This window comes from Canis lupus, chromosome 29 (genome assembly GCF_011100685.1).
Source record: "Canis lupus familiaris isolate Mischka breed German Shepherd chromosome 29, alternate assembly UU_Cfam_GSD_1.0, whole genome shotgun sequence".
NCBI classification, from domain to species: Eukaryota; Metazoa; Chordata; class Mammalia; order Carnivora; family Canidae; genus Canis; species Canis lupus.
Window position 1 is genome coordinate 18,020,974 of NC_049250.1, and position 18,055 is coordinate 18,039,028.

The 18,055-nt window shown below is 37.0% G+C and overlaps 1 protein-coding gene across 1 annotated transcript in view; it reads left to right on the plus strand.

Annotated features, from left to right (window-relative positions):
• Positions 1-18,055, plus strand: part of PREX2 (phosphatidylinositol-3,4,5-trisphosphate dependent Rac exchange factor 2) — a 276,462-nt gene that overhangs the window by 84,621 nt on the left and 173,786 nt on the right. The window contains 3 exon segments of the mRNA XM_038579474.1: positions 1,077-1,238; positions 14,986-15,119; positions 16,631-16,734. Coding sequence (XP_038435402.1) covers positions 1,077-1,238; positions 14,986-15,119; positions 16,631-16,734 — 400 coding nt within the window.

Below are 18,055 nucleotides of genomic sequence, written 5' to 3' on the forward strand. Positions count from 1 at the left end.
AATTAAGAAAATTCTTTTAAAGACTTGCCTCAGGATTTCTGTAATTGTGTTAGTTACATGATGATGGCAACTGTAGTAAAGAAACAAATGACTAATTAAAAAGCAATGTGGTCACAACTGTCTAGACAGTGGGTGAAGATGTTTAATTTTGTGCTTCTAAACAACAAACAAGACCTTTTAATATATTTAAAAGATTAAAGATCACTCTTGTTCTGATATCCTGAATGGAAAAAAACATAAACTGCCAAAAAAACCCTCCAAAAAATCCAAACAAAAAGAAAGCTATTGAGGGGCATATGGCAATTCTTTCATTGCAGAGAGTGAACCTGAGTTATTGGTGAAAATAGCATAAATTGCTGCTTTAGTGATGGGGTATTGTGGAACTTATAAATTATTTCTTTTGCTAGAGTGTAAAACATTATTTAAAAATAAGACATGTTTTTATAGTTTCTCAAAAATGTGTTAGAAAATTAGGCATTTAAATTATTTTTGAGGGACTCCTGGGTGGCTCAGCAGTTGAACGTCTGCCTTTGGCTAAGGGTGTGATCCTGGGGGACCTGGGATCAAGTCCTGCATTGGGCTTTCTGCATGGAGCCTGCTTCTCTCTCTGCCTGTGTCTCTGCCTCTTTCTGTAATCTCTCATGAGTAAATGAATAAAATCTTAAAAAAATAAATTGTTTTTGAAATTATGGGACATATTTATTTAAAGACTTAATGTTCTGTTAAAGACTCTAAGAAAACATAAAAAATTCTATTTCTGTTGGAGCAGAGGTCAAACAAAAAAATTACATGCTGCAGGTGAGATATTTGACAATCTGAAAGGATAAAGCTAATTTATTTCTTAAAAACAACATAATTTTAAGGAAAAGAAGTAAAGGAGCTCCAAAATGTGTATCAGGGTAACGCATATTCATTGATTGAACCTCTTGTTTTTGTTCTCCATCTTAGTGGAGTTTGTGATGTCACTTCTGAAAGTGGCTCTCACGATCTCTGCAGTTTCATTTCCTGGTCAGTCTGAACCTGCTGTACCAGAAAGCTGAAGATCAAAGGGTGATTTGCTTTTTGTGTATAAACAGGAGTTGCTGAAACGGACTCCAAGGAAACACAGTGACTACGCAGCAGTGATGGAAGCCCTCCAAGCCATGAAAGCTGTCTGTTCTAACATAAACGAGGCCAAGAGGCAGATGGAGAAGTTAGAAGTTTTAGAGGAATGGCAGTCTCACATTGAAGGCTGGGAGGTACATTCACTCTACTCAACAATGGAACTTAAAATAGTTTTGTTGTGTCTTAAGCTGTGTGTAGTATTGTTGACATTGGATAGAACCATAAATGGTCATTTTCCCAGATAATGCCACAGGGCTGTAACAGTTTCCATAAAGTGCTGTCATTATTATTTTTAAATACCTTTAAAGTGCCAGTTAATTGACTTAATGTCAACCTGAAAGCAAGAGAGTCATCTAATATTGTATGGGTTATAAGCTATGGTATTTCAGTATTTGTGCACCTTGATTATCCTTTTTCCTGTCTTCCTTTGGTCAATAAGTACAGAGCCAGAACCCAGGAGAGAGTAAGGAAGGGGAATAACACTCCATACGTGTTCTGTGATACTGTTATTTTCAGATTCTAAATTAGGTGTTTGATGATGAATTTCATTTTAAGCTCACTTTATATCTCTAAATTTGAATTTCTTCATTTCTAAAATGAAGGAACTGTCTATGATATGATTTTTAAGGTCCATTCGAGATGAAAAGTTTTATGGATTTATGATTCATTAGAGAAAGATTTTTTTAATGATAAAACAAATGAAGAGCGATATTTAGATTCTATTCAGAATCTGTAATATGTTTTCATCTATGGTAACTTTGAATCCCCATTATTTCATGGGGTTGGAACCTTATTTTATTTTAGTGCATATTAAAGCATAAACTAAAATTTTGTTTTTATAAATTGACTTAATTGAGATGAGCATGAACTTTCAACTAGGATAACTTATTTTTATAAAGCAAGTAGTTAATTTTTTAAAGGTATAAAGATTTAAAATGTTTCCAACCAAATAATGTGTCACACATATTCTAGTGGATTGCTTTTTATCTTTAGGGCTTTATAATTGACTAATTTGTTTCATATCTTCAATATGTTAGTTCACATTTATATTTAAAATTATATCCACTTGGATTTGCAAAGAAATCTCAAATATTGACCTCTGGGAATTCCCCTATTTATCCACTCTTTACCATGAAACTTTTCAAATACTAGTTGGGATCTAAGCTTTCTCCTCATCTATATTCTTTGATTTCAAGTGTCCAGGGTGACCTCGTATTTCAGCATGAATGCTACTTATTTCAGTCAATTAAAATGGTTGTGTGTTTTACAGTTGATTCATGATGATAATTCCTTTCCTAGGGAGCGGTTATCCTGCTGAGATGAGGAAAATGGACTTGTTTGCTTTTGTCATTCTGTTGTCATTCAAACATTGGAAGAGAATCCAAACTTGCTTTAAATTGCAGGGTTTTTCATTGATATCTGCCAGAACTTTTACCAAAACAAAATTTCACAGATTCTTCTGGGTACTCTAGGGAAATGGAATCTTTCATAATTTTGTTCCTCCTCATGTATATCCTATAAATTGAATCTACTGCAGAAATAAAAGATTCCTTTTTTTAAGAGATTTTATTTATTTATTAGAGACAGAAAGAGAGAGAGAGAGAGAGAGAGCGAGCACTAGTATGCAGAGTGGTAGGCAGAGAGAGAGGGAGAGGTAGACTCCCCACTGAGCAGGGAGCCTGATATGGGGCCTGATCTCAGGACCCTAGGATCATGACTTTAGCTGAAGGCAGATGCTTAACCAACTGACCACCCAGGGCCCTAAAATAAGACATTCTTTGAAAAGTGTTGATATTTCTTGCACTGAGCATTCCAGTTACTCAAAGGAAGAATGTGTGGATCATACTGTGTCATATACAGCTCATAACAGTGGGTGCCTCTATCCCCCCAGCCTTGTATTTACAACAAACAGTTGGAGTGCAAGAGGAAGATGGGGCATCAGGATAGAGGAAAGGAGCTGCAGGAATTCAGATATGACTACAGTTCGGGCATGCACAGAGGAGATCATATGAGTGTTGGGTCCCAAAAAGGGCAGCAATGCAGATTCTACTTGAGTAGGATTTGAATATGATTGCATAAGACATAGGCATGCTGCTTTGGAGGTTTTTGGGATGTTGAGGGAATGCAGCTTGGAGGAAGACCCAGCCAACTGGTTGGTGACTTGTGATAAGAACTTGATTCCCCACCTCAGTCCACCACCTTGGAGAGAGGGGGAAGGCTCTGGTTCCTTCCTGGAAGCTTAGGAGAAACTGCTGATAGGACTCCAGACATGTACAGGACAGAGGGCTGAAGGCAGGCCCTGGGAGGGAAGGGGGATAGTTAAAGAGCTTTCTTTGAATTGCAAACAAGGATTACTGCTCAGCTTGCAGACAGCTTTATATATGTTTAGAGTGGCTCTAGTGGGGTTAGGACAGGGCCAGGGGAAGATGTCAGGTGGCATGTGGGCCAAGAACAGAGTTCCTTAGAGAGCCTGTGAGGTGAGAAGCCTTGAGCTAAGGTTGGGAAACAGCTCCCTGTCTAGTTCCTTTGCTGGGACCTCCTCATTGCAGGCCTTTTAGGATCACCTTACGGATGAAACGCTTGCTCCAGTAAAATCTCTTGAATTGGGTCTGATTCTGATACACAGTGAATTTGTGTTATTTCTACTTTAGGTGGATTATTTATTTCACTTAATTATCCAAGGTCTTATTTTCCCATTAATCAAATGAAGGTTTTTTATAGTAAAATCTGTCAGGTATCTAGCCTATCTAGTATTTTGTGCTGTAAATTATCATTACATTCCTGGAGTTTAGGTAGACAAGTGATTGAAATTTTTGGTTCCCAAATCAGATGACCTAGTGCAGAAACCTGGCTTTTGAGCATACTTCATCCCTAATCCAGGCTCTTACCCTTAGTTTGGCGGTAGTACATCAGGCTCTCCTACATACAGTGTAGGTTATTGCAGGAGTCAAAGGAAATAAGTAGAAGTGCTTTGAATACTGTAAAATGCTATGCAAATGAGTAGTATTTTATTTAATTTATTTTTGTAAGATTTAAAAAAAAGTATTTATTAATGAGAGATACACACACAGAGAGAGAGAGAGAGAGGCAGAGACACAGGCAGAGGGAGAAGCAGGCTCCATGCAGGGAGCCCAATGTGGGACTCTGTCCCCGATCTTCAGGATCAGGCCCTGGGCTGAAGGTGGCGCTAAACCGCTGAGCCACCGGGGCTGCCCAATGAGTAGTATTTTAAAGCTCTGGTTCAGTGGCAGGATTTTACCCTTGAGAAATTCCCGTTGGTCTAATATATGCACCTGTCTACTGAAGATGTTATATCACTTCAGTTAAAGTTAGATAGTTCTAAGCCACAGAAACTGAAAGAAACATTAATTTAAAAGATATGGAGTACTTCACAGAATCAATAAGAAAGCTATACTCTCCATGGTGGTAGGCAGGCTCATCAGTGCCCTAGCTAAAATGAATAGGCTCTAATAATTTTTTTATTTTCAATTTTTTTCTCATAAGTTTTTCCACACTTACATTACATCACTCAAGATTTAGGATCAAAATCTAAGATTCCTCTAATCTTGCCTAGGTAAATTTGTTTAGGGGAGGTCAGGGGTCCTTGGTTGCCAATCATCCCCTTTCCTTTTGAGGAAAGGCTGATCCATTGTACACAATCTTGGTGAGCCTTTAACAGTTTTCTGAGTTATTTTAATCCCCATTACACAGATTTTAAAGATGAAGGCCATATAATTCACCCCAAATGCTTATAGCTAACAGATGGCAGAGTTTAATATGAAAATAGACAGACTGGTTCTAAATCCTGTATTCCTTGTCACTGTGTAATATTATATCCACTCAGACAAAAATTCAGTTAATTCTTTGATAGCCTACCCTTTAAAAGTAAATTGATTATAGAAATTAGGTTTTTGTCAGCATTTACATAGTGACCTCCATCACAGAAGATGTGTAGTTTAATTGCTCATTTTTTAAGTCCTGCCTCTTATTAGTATAATTCATTATATCTCAGTTTTATGTCTTATCCATCATTTAAAACATTGCACAAGATATTCTACTGAAGGTAATTGTAGGGCAATGATCAGTGTACTTGGAAAGGAAGTTCATTAGCTGTTTAATCAGAGTCACTGATTCATTTCATAGAACAGGATCATTCTCAGTCTTGGTCTGCTTTTTGCCTGATTGATAGTGTTGTAATGATAACTGTAATCTCCGGAGTCGTGATGAACAGGGGAGTATTAATAAGCATTGTGTTACTTGGTAATTCAGCTTTACATCCATGATGGCCTATTTGGAGTAGATCTCTCAATCTGAAAAAAGTTATATTAAAAGATAAGAGGCAGAATTATTAATATATGAAGGTGTTGGAAAAAATAAGATCAAAGGAGTTTTTGTGTTTTATTTTATTTTATTTTATTTTTTTATTTTATTTTTTGTTTTTGTGTTTTAGAGAGTAAAAAGAAATAATAGAAATTTGACTCCTTGGTTACCTTCTTACATGAAGAAATATAATGATAGAAGACCATCTTAACATCTGTTTGCTGCTTTGCATATGATTAAGTTTGTGTCTGACAATGTATTGACTTCAAATCATGTTCTCTCACACTCTTCATGAGTGTGAGTCTAACAGAGGTTGTGATGAAACTTGTTTCCTTTTTCTTCTCTACAAGGAGATTTGGTAGATACAAACTTGTCCACTGCCTTGAGACAGAGTTGATTTATAGATGACCTTGTTATTTAAGGATAAGTAGTTTGGGAAAAAGGCTATTGAAAGTGAATGGATTTAGAAAGGGGAGCAGAATTTACTAAGTGGGAGAGGCGGGGAAGCTGGATTGGGACTGCATTTGGTAAAATGAACATTTGTTATTAATTTGTTTTATCTAATATATGACAGAATCTAGGTTATAACTTCAGTTAATTAGTTGAATCTCAAAAAGAGTGAGTCAAATGCTGAATCTCTTGCAGGGGGTGGGGTACACATTTTATGGCATCATGTGATAAAATGAGGTGGTATCCTTCATTTCATGTTTAACTTTTCTAGTAGTTTTAAAGTTTTTTTTGAAAGAATATTCAAGTGCTTCATTCATTTTCTCGAGACACTCTCTTGATATTGAAACCATTCTCTTATAAAACATCCATCTAATTGTCATTCTTGTCAATTTTCTTTTCTTCCACAGTGAGTGGGCCTAGCTCTGTTAGATCTTCATCTGTCAATGCTTTGCATATGATTAGGGGAAGTTTCAAGGCCTCCTGTCATCTTTCATCTTTGCCAAGATTATGCCTTCTCTCTGCAGTCTGTGTTTTTCTGGTATTAACATTCAACATTTAGTTGACGAGATGAATGAGTTCGACTCTGGTGTTAAGCAGGGAGAGCCAGCAATGGGGTCAAATAATTAGTGAGTAGTTTCACTTTATAATGATTTTTGCCATCTCATAGCTGCAAAGAATCAGTAATAAACCCTTATATAATATGTTAAGAGAACTTGTTAACATAAATTGACTTACCTTTCAATTAGCCCAGATATGGTTTAGCAATATTATTTTTATTCAGTCTATTCAGAGGTGGGGATTTGTTCTATTATTGCAGTGCTTCAAAAATCATGATTTTAATGTTTGTAGAAACACTGGAAATTAAAAAGGAGCCATAAAAGAAATAAATACACATGCTTCTGGCTGTCTTTTCTGGGTATTGTCATTTTTTGAAAGCATACTTTGGCACCTAAGAATTGTCCACCTATGAAAATTCATCATACTTCCCGCATTAAGTTCTGTAATGGTGCTTTAAAATTTAATAGTTTTTCATATATGCTGACTATATAATTGGCAGATGATTATATACCTCAAATTATAGAATCAAAATTATTCAACTTAACAAATTAGATTCTGACTTGTATTATTTGCCTCCTGATCTTGTCCATGAGGTACACACAATGAGAAGAGAAGCCATTGGTGAGGAGTGTTGCCAACATGGACTGACTCCAGGTCCTGGTCTTAATGAGGGAGGTCATAGTTTGCTCCATTCATTTCAGACTGATCTCTTCGCCATATTGGAAGGCGATATTTAAGTGGCATACTTCATAAATTTGACAAAGAAAATCCCTGGAGAATAATTGAAACCTGAAACCACAGCATGGAATGAACTATCTACTTAATTATAAACATATATAATCATAAACACACAGCTGCCCCTAATATTCATCATTGTTAAGTCATACCAATTCTCATTTTATTAATGCTCTATTATTGCAATGATCACACTGCATTTAATTCTATATTTACATATTTGTTTCTTCCACTAGTATCAGGAGCAGGGGTCATATCTCAAGCCTTGGATCTCTGTCTGGCCATCTAGGACAGTGTCTGATACATAGTGGGTTGGGTGGTAATTAAATGCAGATACAATTATATTGTAGTTATGTAGTAATTAATTGTCAGTGGCTTCTCAATATGTTTTGATATTTTTGGTTCTTTTGGTAGTAGCAGTGATTCTGACCTACTTCCGTTATTTGTTTCATTTTTCTGCTACTTTGATGTTCTTTAATCCTCCTTAGCATCCTGTTCTGGCTTATGGTTCACAAATACATACCATGCAAGGTTTTTTTTTTCCTTCCTCGTATTAGAGTTGAACACTTGCAGTGGCTTGAAATTCAGTCTTTGTGAATGGATTTCCATAGTACAGGTTCTGTTTCTTTTGTCTAAGGACATACACAGATGGGCTTCCCTCACTGAAGTTCACCTTTGCACTGCCAGGGCCATGGTGAAGGAAGAGGGATGACATGGGTTTCCACAGGCTGGAGTAGAAAGAGAAGGTTTTGGAATGAGATGCACTGAATGAGTAGACTCCCACCCCTGGTCATAGTTATTTATGTATGGTTACTTCTCACCTTGAACTGTCAGCCTTCCTTTCCTGATTTAATAAAAGCAGTGAGGATTAGAACCATTCATGTAACTTCCTTGCTGGGATTTTCCTGTATTTAATTCTCTATATATAATTCATTGCAAGCATGATTTTACATGATAAATGTAGCTTTCTAAAGGGAAATACAACTTAAAAAAGATAAATCATCTAGATGATAAAAGTACATTATTTTGGTTATTTTTTAAGGGATTGCTAAGACAGCAGAACTATGAATCATATGGATAAACATTATTTAAAAAAATCTGCATTAAATATGTATATGTACATATTATATTATGTGTAATGGGTTTAGGGTAGTTCAAAATTAATGATTTATGCAAGCCCTCTTACTTTTTAAAAATGATTCTTTTACACCTTACCTCTCAAATGTTGGTTTATTTTCATGGGCTGTATTTTTTTCACACTCACATGAAATTCTGTCTTTGTAAAGGTATTTCTATAGTTCAAGTTTTTTAAGTTTTATTTTTCCAAAGTGAAATAATTTGCTACCTTCAACATCTGCACGGTGACCGATGAAACAGTATACAAAGCTGACTTAACTAAGTAAACATCTTTCCCTTTCTTTCTTTTTTTCTTTTTCCTTTTTCTTTCTTCCTTCCTTCCTTCTTTCCTCCCTCCCTCCTCTTTCTTTCTAAAACTTTACAGAAACCAACTTGCTAGAGATTTATACACAAGAAAATGTTTAACACATTGTCTGGTGTATTGTTGAAAGTTAAAATCCTGACTTTAGTATTCATATAGAGAAAAGTGTTTATCATACATGGTTGTTCAATGACTAAATATGGATTTGCAAACAAATAGATATCTAGATTTAAAAATTAGCGTCAATTTTAAAAATGCAGATAAAATGCCCGCTAGGTTATGTAACATTATGCAGGTTTCAGTGAATATTCACCAGTGATGAATTATACCACAGGTGACCATGTGGTATATTTGTGAACATGCTAATGTGATAAACACCAGTCTGCCCTGGGAAGCAGTCAGGACTACCTCAGGCAGAGACTTGTGCCCACCTTATCTCCATGTCAGCAGGTTTGCTATACTGTGCCCTTGAGCACCTGGATTCAAGTACTCAAAGCCTCCAAAGCAGTCTTAGGGTGTGTACTGAAGTCCAAATGCATCAGCACTTACTGGAATGATTTGGGACCTACCCCAGCTTTACTCAGTTTCAATCTCTGAAGGTAGTGCCAGGGGACCTGGAAATTTTAATAGGCCCATCAGGTGTGTCTTCTAAATTATAAACTTTGAGAACCATTGCCCTAGAGGCTTTGCTCTCTTCTGATGATCTGCCTGGCTTGTTTTCTTGCTTCCACATTTTTTATTTTCTAGTTCACTTGTCTGACGTCATTTTGATAGACTTTAGTGCTCCTGAGTCTTACCTAGCAATCTGATGCTCACAGCCATACTTTATTTCAATTTCTCCTGTGAATTTTATAGCTTGACTTCTTTATTCCTAACCCCACAAACTCTCCTGGTATTTCTAGATAAGTGAAAAGAAATTCACGTAATTTCAAAATATAATAAATTTCATTTACTTTATATATATATTTAAAATTTTATTTATTTATTCGTGAGAGACACAGAGAGAGAGAGAGAGCAGAGACACAGGCAGAGGGAGAAACAGGCTCCATACAGGTGGCCCGATATGGGACTTGGGATCACACCCTGAGCCAAAGGCAGATGCTCAACCTCTGAGCCACCAGGCATCCCTTCATTTACTTTAAAGATAAAAGTTGTGAGATTTTTTTTTTACTACAGAGAAAGGTAGATTTATCATGTAGTGGGGAGAAAAAATACCAGAACATTATTTAAAAAGAGACATTTATTAAGTATCTACTTGTAGATGGGATGGATTTGACGTGAGAGGCACATCATACTATACATAAGACTATATATACACTTGGTCAAATTTTCTTCAATATTTATAATATTGTACATACCTGTGGTTAAAAAATTCTTAATGATTGTCATAGAAATAATGATAGATGTTTTTAATAGATTTTATTTATTTATTTGAGAGAGACAGAGACCAGAGTGAGAGAGAGAGCATGAACTGGGGGGAGTGGCAGAGGGAGAGGAAGAAGCAGGCTCTACACTGAGCAGGGAGTCCAACGTGGGGCTTGATCCCAGTACTTTGTGATCATGACCCAAGCGGAAGGCTGACGTTTAACTGACTGAGTCACCCAGGTGTCCCGACAGATTTCTGTTGTCATAGAAATAATGTACAGATTCAGTCATGGTAAGTCAAGAGCAAGATGGTCATACTTTATCATCTACGAGATACACGTGGTATAAAGAGAAATGCTACAAGGCATTCTTTTAGAATGAAGTTTTTTAGACAAATGTATATGTTTGACAGAGATTCCTTTAAGTACATAAGCAATTCTCTGGGAATTATTTAATTATTACTGAAGAGATTTCATGTGATGATAGTAGATTACTATGGTAAAAGATGGTAAAGGTAGATACTGTACTAATTCTTAAATCTTGCTGTTAAAGACAACTCACCTCAATGATAGACATATCTCAGTAGGATTTAGTAAAATGTAATATGAATGACATTATGATTGTATTGGAAGATACACTTCGAAGCATAGCAAAATGGTTGGGCTTGATGTCATCACCTTTAAAAGAGCTAGCAATGATAATTGTAGTAGCCCTTATGGAGTCCTTTTCTGTACTGGGCATTGTGCTGGGAGTTTTACATATATTGTCTGTTAATTCTTTGTATAAATTTAATACTAATATCCTTTTCTACATTGGCTAGAAGGCATGAACATAGCCACAGATCTGAGGAGTCATTTGAAGTGTAGTTAGTACTGGAAGCAGAGAAAAGAGAGAGCAAGGAGAGAGAGACACACTGAGAGACAGACTATGGATGATTCTGTCCAAGTGGCAGATTGTGTTAGCTCATTGCTTACAAACTACTCTAATTCTAATTTACCAAGAGCATCCTTTCTGCCCTCTGGTCCTCTTTCCTGCCCTCCCACCCATCCTCTCTCTCTCTCTCTCTCTCTCTCTCTGTCTCTCCCTTCTTGGTACATAAACAAGCAACTCTAGCCCTGTCTATATGTTCTGTCAAAGACCCTCCTCTAGCACTCCGGGTATGCCTCTGACTTGTCTAATGCTACGGTCTAAACGAGTGCCCTTCTATAAAATTTGCCTTTTTATTATAAATCAAAGGTTCAGCTGCTGACGGGCAGTGCTCAATCTCTCAAACACCAAACCTATGAGAATATTTGGTGCATTAGCTAGCGTGGCCTGGCTAGTCTGTTCACTCCATTCACAGGACGGAAGATGGTTTTTCTCAGCTGGGGAGCTTGTCCTCAGCAGAAAGTCTTTGTGGCACTGACAAGACAAAAGATGTGAACAAATAAGAGCTTGATGGGGAAGAGCAGTCCCAATAACCCGCAGGCAGATCATGGGAAGACGAGAGTGGGGCAAGGGGGCAGGGGTAGCGGCAGTGGTGAAACTAGCAGTGAGGGTCAGAAATCATGTCCTCTTCCTCTGTTACTGTCTGGTTGAGTGTTTTTTGTTGTTGTTTTTGTTGTTGTTTTGTTTTTACTTCTGTCAGGATTCTTTCTGATTATGGTACAGCTTTCCAAACAGGTTAAGTTTACAAAGGGAGATTGTGTTGGCCTTACTTATGGCAACGTTTGGTGTGGTTGTCAGTTATTTTTATCATCAGGAATAATATATCCACTTTTTAGTTTACACAATAGTTCCCATGAGTTCTTCAGAGCTTGGACAGTATATCCTGTGAGACTGTGTAAGAGGATGGAATAAATGGCCTCCATGCTTAGCTCAAATTTACCTTAAGTTCTTCTTATATTTACTAATAAAGATTATAATCACAACCAGGTCAGAAAATATGGTTAAGATTTCTGTCAAATCAGGGGGCACCTGGGTGGCTAGGTTGGTTAAGCTTCCTTCGGCTCAGGTCATGATCTCAGAGTCCTGGGATCGAGCCCCGAGTCTGCCTCCCTGCTCAGTGGGAAGTCTGTTTCTACCTCTCCCTCTGCTGCTCCCCCCAACTCATGCTCTCTCTCTCTCTCTCTTTCTCTCTCTCTCTCAAATAAATAAAATCTTTAAAAAATACATTTTTATAAAGTAGGAATGCATCTACTAATACCTATATTAATATTGGAAACTTTATTGGAAGACTGGTTAATATGCAAATTAATATAACATCTGCAGTTACCCTTTAATAAAATAACAAGTTAGCCTCCTTGCTTGGCTTTTTGGGGCTACTGTAAGAAATAGTCTAATATGGGATCCCTGGGTGGCGCAGCGGTTTAGCTCCTGCCTTTGGCCCAGGGCGCGATCCTGGAGACCTGGGATCGAATCCCATGTCGGGCTCCCTGTGCATGGAGCCTGCTTCTCCCTCTGCCTGTGTCTCTGCCTCTCTCTCTCTCTGTGTGACTATCATAAATAAATAAAAATTAAAAAAAAAAAGAAATAGTCTAATATGAAGTATTTTATACCTTTCATAAAATTGTTATCAATAAAGCCACTTCTATAACATTGTATAGGTCCCTGTGCAAGAATCAATGTGATGTTTCCTTGTTTACATTTTTTAAAGATTTTATTTATTTGTTTGTTTGTTTATTTATTTATTTATTTATTTATTTCTGAGAGACACAGAGAAAGAGAGGTAGACATAGGCAGAGGGAAAAGCAGGCTCCATGCAGGAAGCCTGATGTGGAACTCGATCCCTGGACTCCAGGATCACACCCTGATCCAAAGTTAGACGGTCAACTGCTGAGCCACCCAGGCATCCCTCCTTGTTTACATTTTTAAAAGTATTCTGTGTTAATTTTTTTTCTTGGGTAGGAATAGTATTTAAATAAAAAAATCATTGCCACTGAAATTGGACTTTATATTCATATTTGATGACAGTTTTTACTTAATTATCACATGATGAGGGATATGAAATTGTGTATATTTTTGATAGATCTCCAGTTATATGTCCATTTTTATGATAAAAGGAAAAGAGAAAGGGAAATATCTTAAATCTACAATGTTTTGTAACAGATGGTCACCAGAGGGGAGATTGGTTAGGGGTTGGGTGAAAGAGGTGAAGGGGATTAAGAGTACTCTTATCATGATGAGCACTGAGATATGCCTGGAATTGCTGAATCACTATATTGTACACCTCCAACTAGTTTAACACTGTATGTTAACTACCCTGGAATTAAAATAAAAAACTTAATAAAACAAAATACTTAAGTGAAACATAAAAACAAAAAATAAAATAAAATGTGTTTGTAATATACATACTTAACAGGATCACATTCTCTCAACTTCCCACTTGGGAAGTTTCATGTTGATACATATGACTTGTCACTGTGATTTAAATTTTCATAAGCAGGGGACGCCTGGGTGGCTCAGCGGTTGAGCGTCTGCCTTTGGCTCAGGGCGTGATCCCCGGTTCAGAGATCGAGTCCCACATCAGGCTCCCTGTGAGGAGCCTGCTTCTCCCTCTGCCTCTCTCTGTGTCTCTCATGAATAAATAAATAAAATCTTTAAAAAAATTTTTTTCATAAGCAGGGATCCCTAGGTGGCTCAGCAGTTTAGCACCTGCCTTCCGCCCAGGGCGTGATCCTGGAGTCCTGGGATCGAGTCCCACATCGGGCTCCCTGCCTGGAGCCTGCCTCTCCCTCTGCCTGTGTCTCTGCCTCTATCTCTCTCTGTGTCTCTCATGAATGAATAAAATCTTAAAAAAATAATAAATAAAATTTCATAAGCAATCAGAAAAACTATGTCAATGATTACTGTGGAAATACACAATTTAAAATTAATGTTCTGAGTTTTAAATATCAAAAATAAAAATAAAATAAGTTTTTAAAAAATCAGAAATTTATTCCTGGATTTAAAGAAACCAGACATATTGAAAATAGAAATATTCTTGCAGAGCATGCTTAAAATGGCTATCTACTGAAAACTTTTTTTTTTGTCCAACTTAATGCATTAGTTATGATAGTTTAGGTTGTAGAAACAAATAGACTACCACATTTTAAGAGCTCAAAATAGATGTTTTTGATCAGCTCACACAACGATTGGATGCCTGTACTCTGCTTTAATGCATAGCTTTCCTCCATCTTTAGCTCACCAGGCTCCTTCCACCTTGTGGCTCCTCTCAGTGGGTAGTGCTTGTGTTAAGACTTAGTTTTGCCCCTAATCCTATGACTGTAGTGAGCACCCGTTGAAAGCTTATTTAATGAATGAGTGTGCCTATGCTAACTTTTAACTACTCCAAAGGCTCCAGGGAAGGTTGCTCTCTTTATTTTTTTTCCCCATTAATCTCTTCTTCTTCTTCTTCTTCTTCTTCTTCTTCTTCTTCTTCTTCTTCTTCTTCTTCTTCTTCTTCTTCTTCTTCTTCTTCTTCTTCTTCTTCTTCTTCTTCTTCTTCTTCTTCTTCTTCTTCCTTCTTCTTCCTTCTTCTTCTTCTTCCTTCTTCTTCCTTCTTCTTTCTTCTTCTTCTTCTTCTTTCCCTCCTAGGAGTGGATATATAAATTGAGGCCTGCCAAAAATTTAGAGAATTTCATGTACTTTGTGACGTGTCCATGGAGTTCTTTTCCCATTCCAGGGAAAGAGAGGAGGAGGAAAGGTGTATTAGGGACATGGATGTTATACAACAGTTTGAAATCATCTCTTTTTAAAAGAACATAGGTAATATGTATCACCATCTTTATATACGTATATATCCATACATGTGTAAGAGAGCTAAAAGCAGACCCAGAATCTCTTAACCACAGTTGTATCTGCTGAGACTCACCAGGAGGAGTCTAGGAGGGAAGGAGACCTCCATCTAGTGCATAAATATTTATGGTGTCTGAACTTGCATCCTGTCCATATATTGTATCTTAAAATAAAAACAAACAGACTTTAAGGAGAACAAGAATTACACACAAATGTTTCTGTTAAGTAATCAGAGATTATCTCCATTTTTTCTGACTTAGGGATCCAACATTACCGACACTTGCACTGAAATGCTCATGTGTGGCGTCTTATTGAAAATTTCTTCTGGAAATATTCAAGAACGTGTGTTTTTCCTTTTTGATAATCTTCTGGTGTACTGCAAAAGGAAACACAGGTAAGGTGATAAACAAGTAATATTTCAGAAATTACTTATTAATCCCCCAAAATTTTTTAAAAAAATAATGTATCAGTCTCATAGGCTCAAATTTTTCCTCTGTGCTCCTGGGAACTCAGGATCTCCTCAATTTCACATGCTCTTTAGCCTATTCTCTGATTGTTCTCTTTATCTTCTTGTCAAACATGACTGAAATGTGCCTGTCATTCAATAACACTACCTCCCCAGGAACCTTCTGGAGGAAAGAATTTTTTTTGTTGTTGCTAAGCCACATGCCTCTGGCTCTGTAGGAGAGGTAGTGTGTCTTCCGTGTTTCCCAGTGCTGCTTCCCAGCCATTTCCTCCTCTTCCTTCAGGAATCCTAGTGCATCTGAAATCCATGCCATGACTCTTTTCAACTCATTAGCTTTCCCTCTTTATTCTCATTTACAGCAATTACTATCTCCCTGCCATACATGGATTCAGTGATTCTTGTATCACTTTCTCCTCCCCCACACTGATTTTTGTGTGTGAAACACCAAAGTTTTGGATTATTTTAAACAATTTAAAAAATAAATAAGACCCTGATGAAGGATTATAAGTGTTTTTAAGACACGTAAAAAATTTTTATTTATTCATGAGAGACAGAGGGGGGGCAGGCAGAGGGAGAAACAGGCTTCCCACAAGGAGCCCGATGTGGGACTTGTCCCTGGATCCCAGGATCATGCCCTGAGCCGAAGGCATACTCTCAACCACTGAGCCACCAAGGTGTCCTGTGTATTAAGAGACTTATTCAAGAAGTATATAGTTCTCATATCATAGAAACGATATAGGAAAACTATTTTCAGCTGGATAACACGCAACTTAAGAATTTCTAGCACAGTTTCTTTGCAGAGGAATCATAAGTACTAACTGAATTTTATGGGAGCTTGAAAAAATGGAAATTACCAGCTCGTTACTGAAAAATGAGAAATGAAAGTGAAAGAAATCAAATGAAATTTTAAAATAACTTTTAGCTTGTGTCAGACTTTGATTTGGTACCTTTGATGTTCTAAACTGAGCAAAAGCACATATTTATCCACAGTAAGAACAACTGTATATTGTTCTTAGTCCAAAGCTTCCATTTGTTTTATTATTTTTTAAAATATTTTATTTATTTATTTGAGAGAGAAAAATACAGCAGGGTGGAGAGGCAAAGAGAGAAGCTGACTCCCCACTGAGGAAGGAACCTGATGCAGGGCTCGATCCCAGGACCCTGGGATCATGACCTGAGCTGAAGGCAGATGCTTAAGTGAGCGACTCAGGTACCCGCTTACATTAATTTTAAAAAGCTGGTACATAAGTCTCATTTTCTAAAGCAACCAGTGCTGTTTTGAATGGGAGGACATAAGTAAACACCAGGAGCCTCATATTTGATATCATTGATTGCATTGGTGTGTTTTATTTTTCCAAAGAATAGCTTAAATCATATTGCTTTAATACATTTTTATTAAATTTAGTAACAAAGTTTTTGTGCTTTCATTCCATTACAAGACGTTTGAAGAATAGCAAGGCATCTACAGATGGACATCGGTACCTTTTTCGTGGCCGGATCAATACAGAGGTGATGGAAGTGGAGAATGTGGATGATGGCACAGGTAGATAATTAGTACTTTAAAAATGAAACACCATTAGTAAATTCCCTCCTAAGGCAGACTTCTCACCTGAATAATCATTTGCAGTGAATTAGAGCTTAGAAATACTTGGTTAGATAGAGCAGTTGGAGGAGAAAGGTGAGATAAGGGAGAGGGGGACTATGGGCAAAGTAGAAAATTGTATTTGATTGAAACACACTAGTATTCAACACAGAGATACAAAGAAATAGCTGAACAGGAGTGACGTACACAATCACAGTTCCTGGTATCACCAGCATGACTGCAGAAAATAGGGAATGAGCTTATTTTCTTCAAGCAATACTATGTTTTATATGTATATATGTGATTTTTTTCATATAATATATTAACTGTAGAATATAGACAACTAGATTTGTTTTAGCTATACAGCCAGTATGCATATAAAGGTGGTATCGATTTGCTTAGAGGAAGGGTGGTTTCTGTATTTTAAGTGTTCGCTTAAAGTACTTTAGGTACTTTACATATTTTATATATGCATTTTTGCTATGTAGATTTGAAGATACAGACTTTGACAAGTCAATTTATCAAATCACAATTAGTCGCAAATATTAAATACAATGAGGTTAAATAAGTTGTTTTCTATTCGAAAAAATACATAGATCAGATTACATAATATGATGATAAACTAATCTATAATATGAATGGCTAGTAAATTGGATCACATTTTTCCCCAATGACTTTAATTAAAGTTTCAAAGATATGCTTCTAGGAGAAAAGACAAGATGAAATAAAATATATTAATTATTGGTAAATGACTTTAATTCCCATATAGAGAAATGTCTAGAGAGAAATGTATAGAGAATTTAAATCTGGGTTGGGGCACAGATCAGCTCCCCCCTACCACATACCTTTGTTGCCATCTCTTACTCCAGAGAGGAGAAGAATGGTTATCATCTGCAGGAATAAGAATTTTCCGATGCTCACCTGTGTGCCATTTCTCTGACCCATTGTTAGCATCCTAAAAAATAGTGAAGCATGAGTGCTGCAGGTAAGGAGCAAAGATGTGCAATGAGCAAAATTCGGGTGTACTCTCTTGGGAGCCAAGTTTTCTTGTGGTGAGGTTCCTCACAGGTTGAAGGGGGATGGAGGCGTGGAGCTGTGTGACAGCTGGCACAGCTGAAAATCCCTTTCTGTGCTGCAGGCTATAATACAGATGCATGTACTCACATCCTATCATGTGGGACCTAGTAGGCTATCTTTACATGGCAGGATGTGCACAATATTTTTTATAATGTAGCATTAATTCATCTTAATGCTTTGAGAGGAGACTAGTGACATTTAGGAA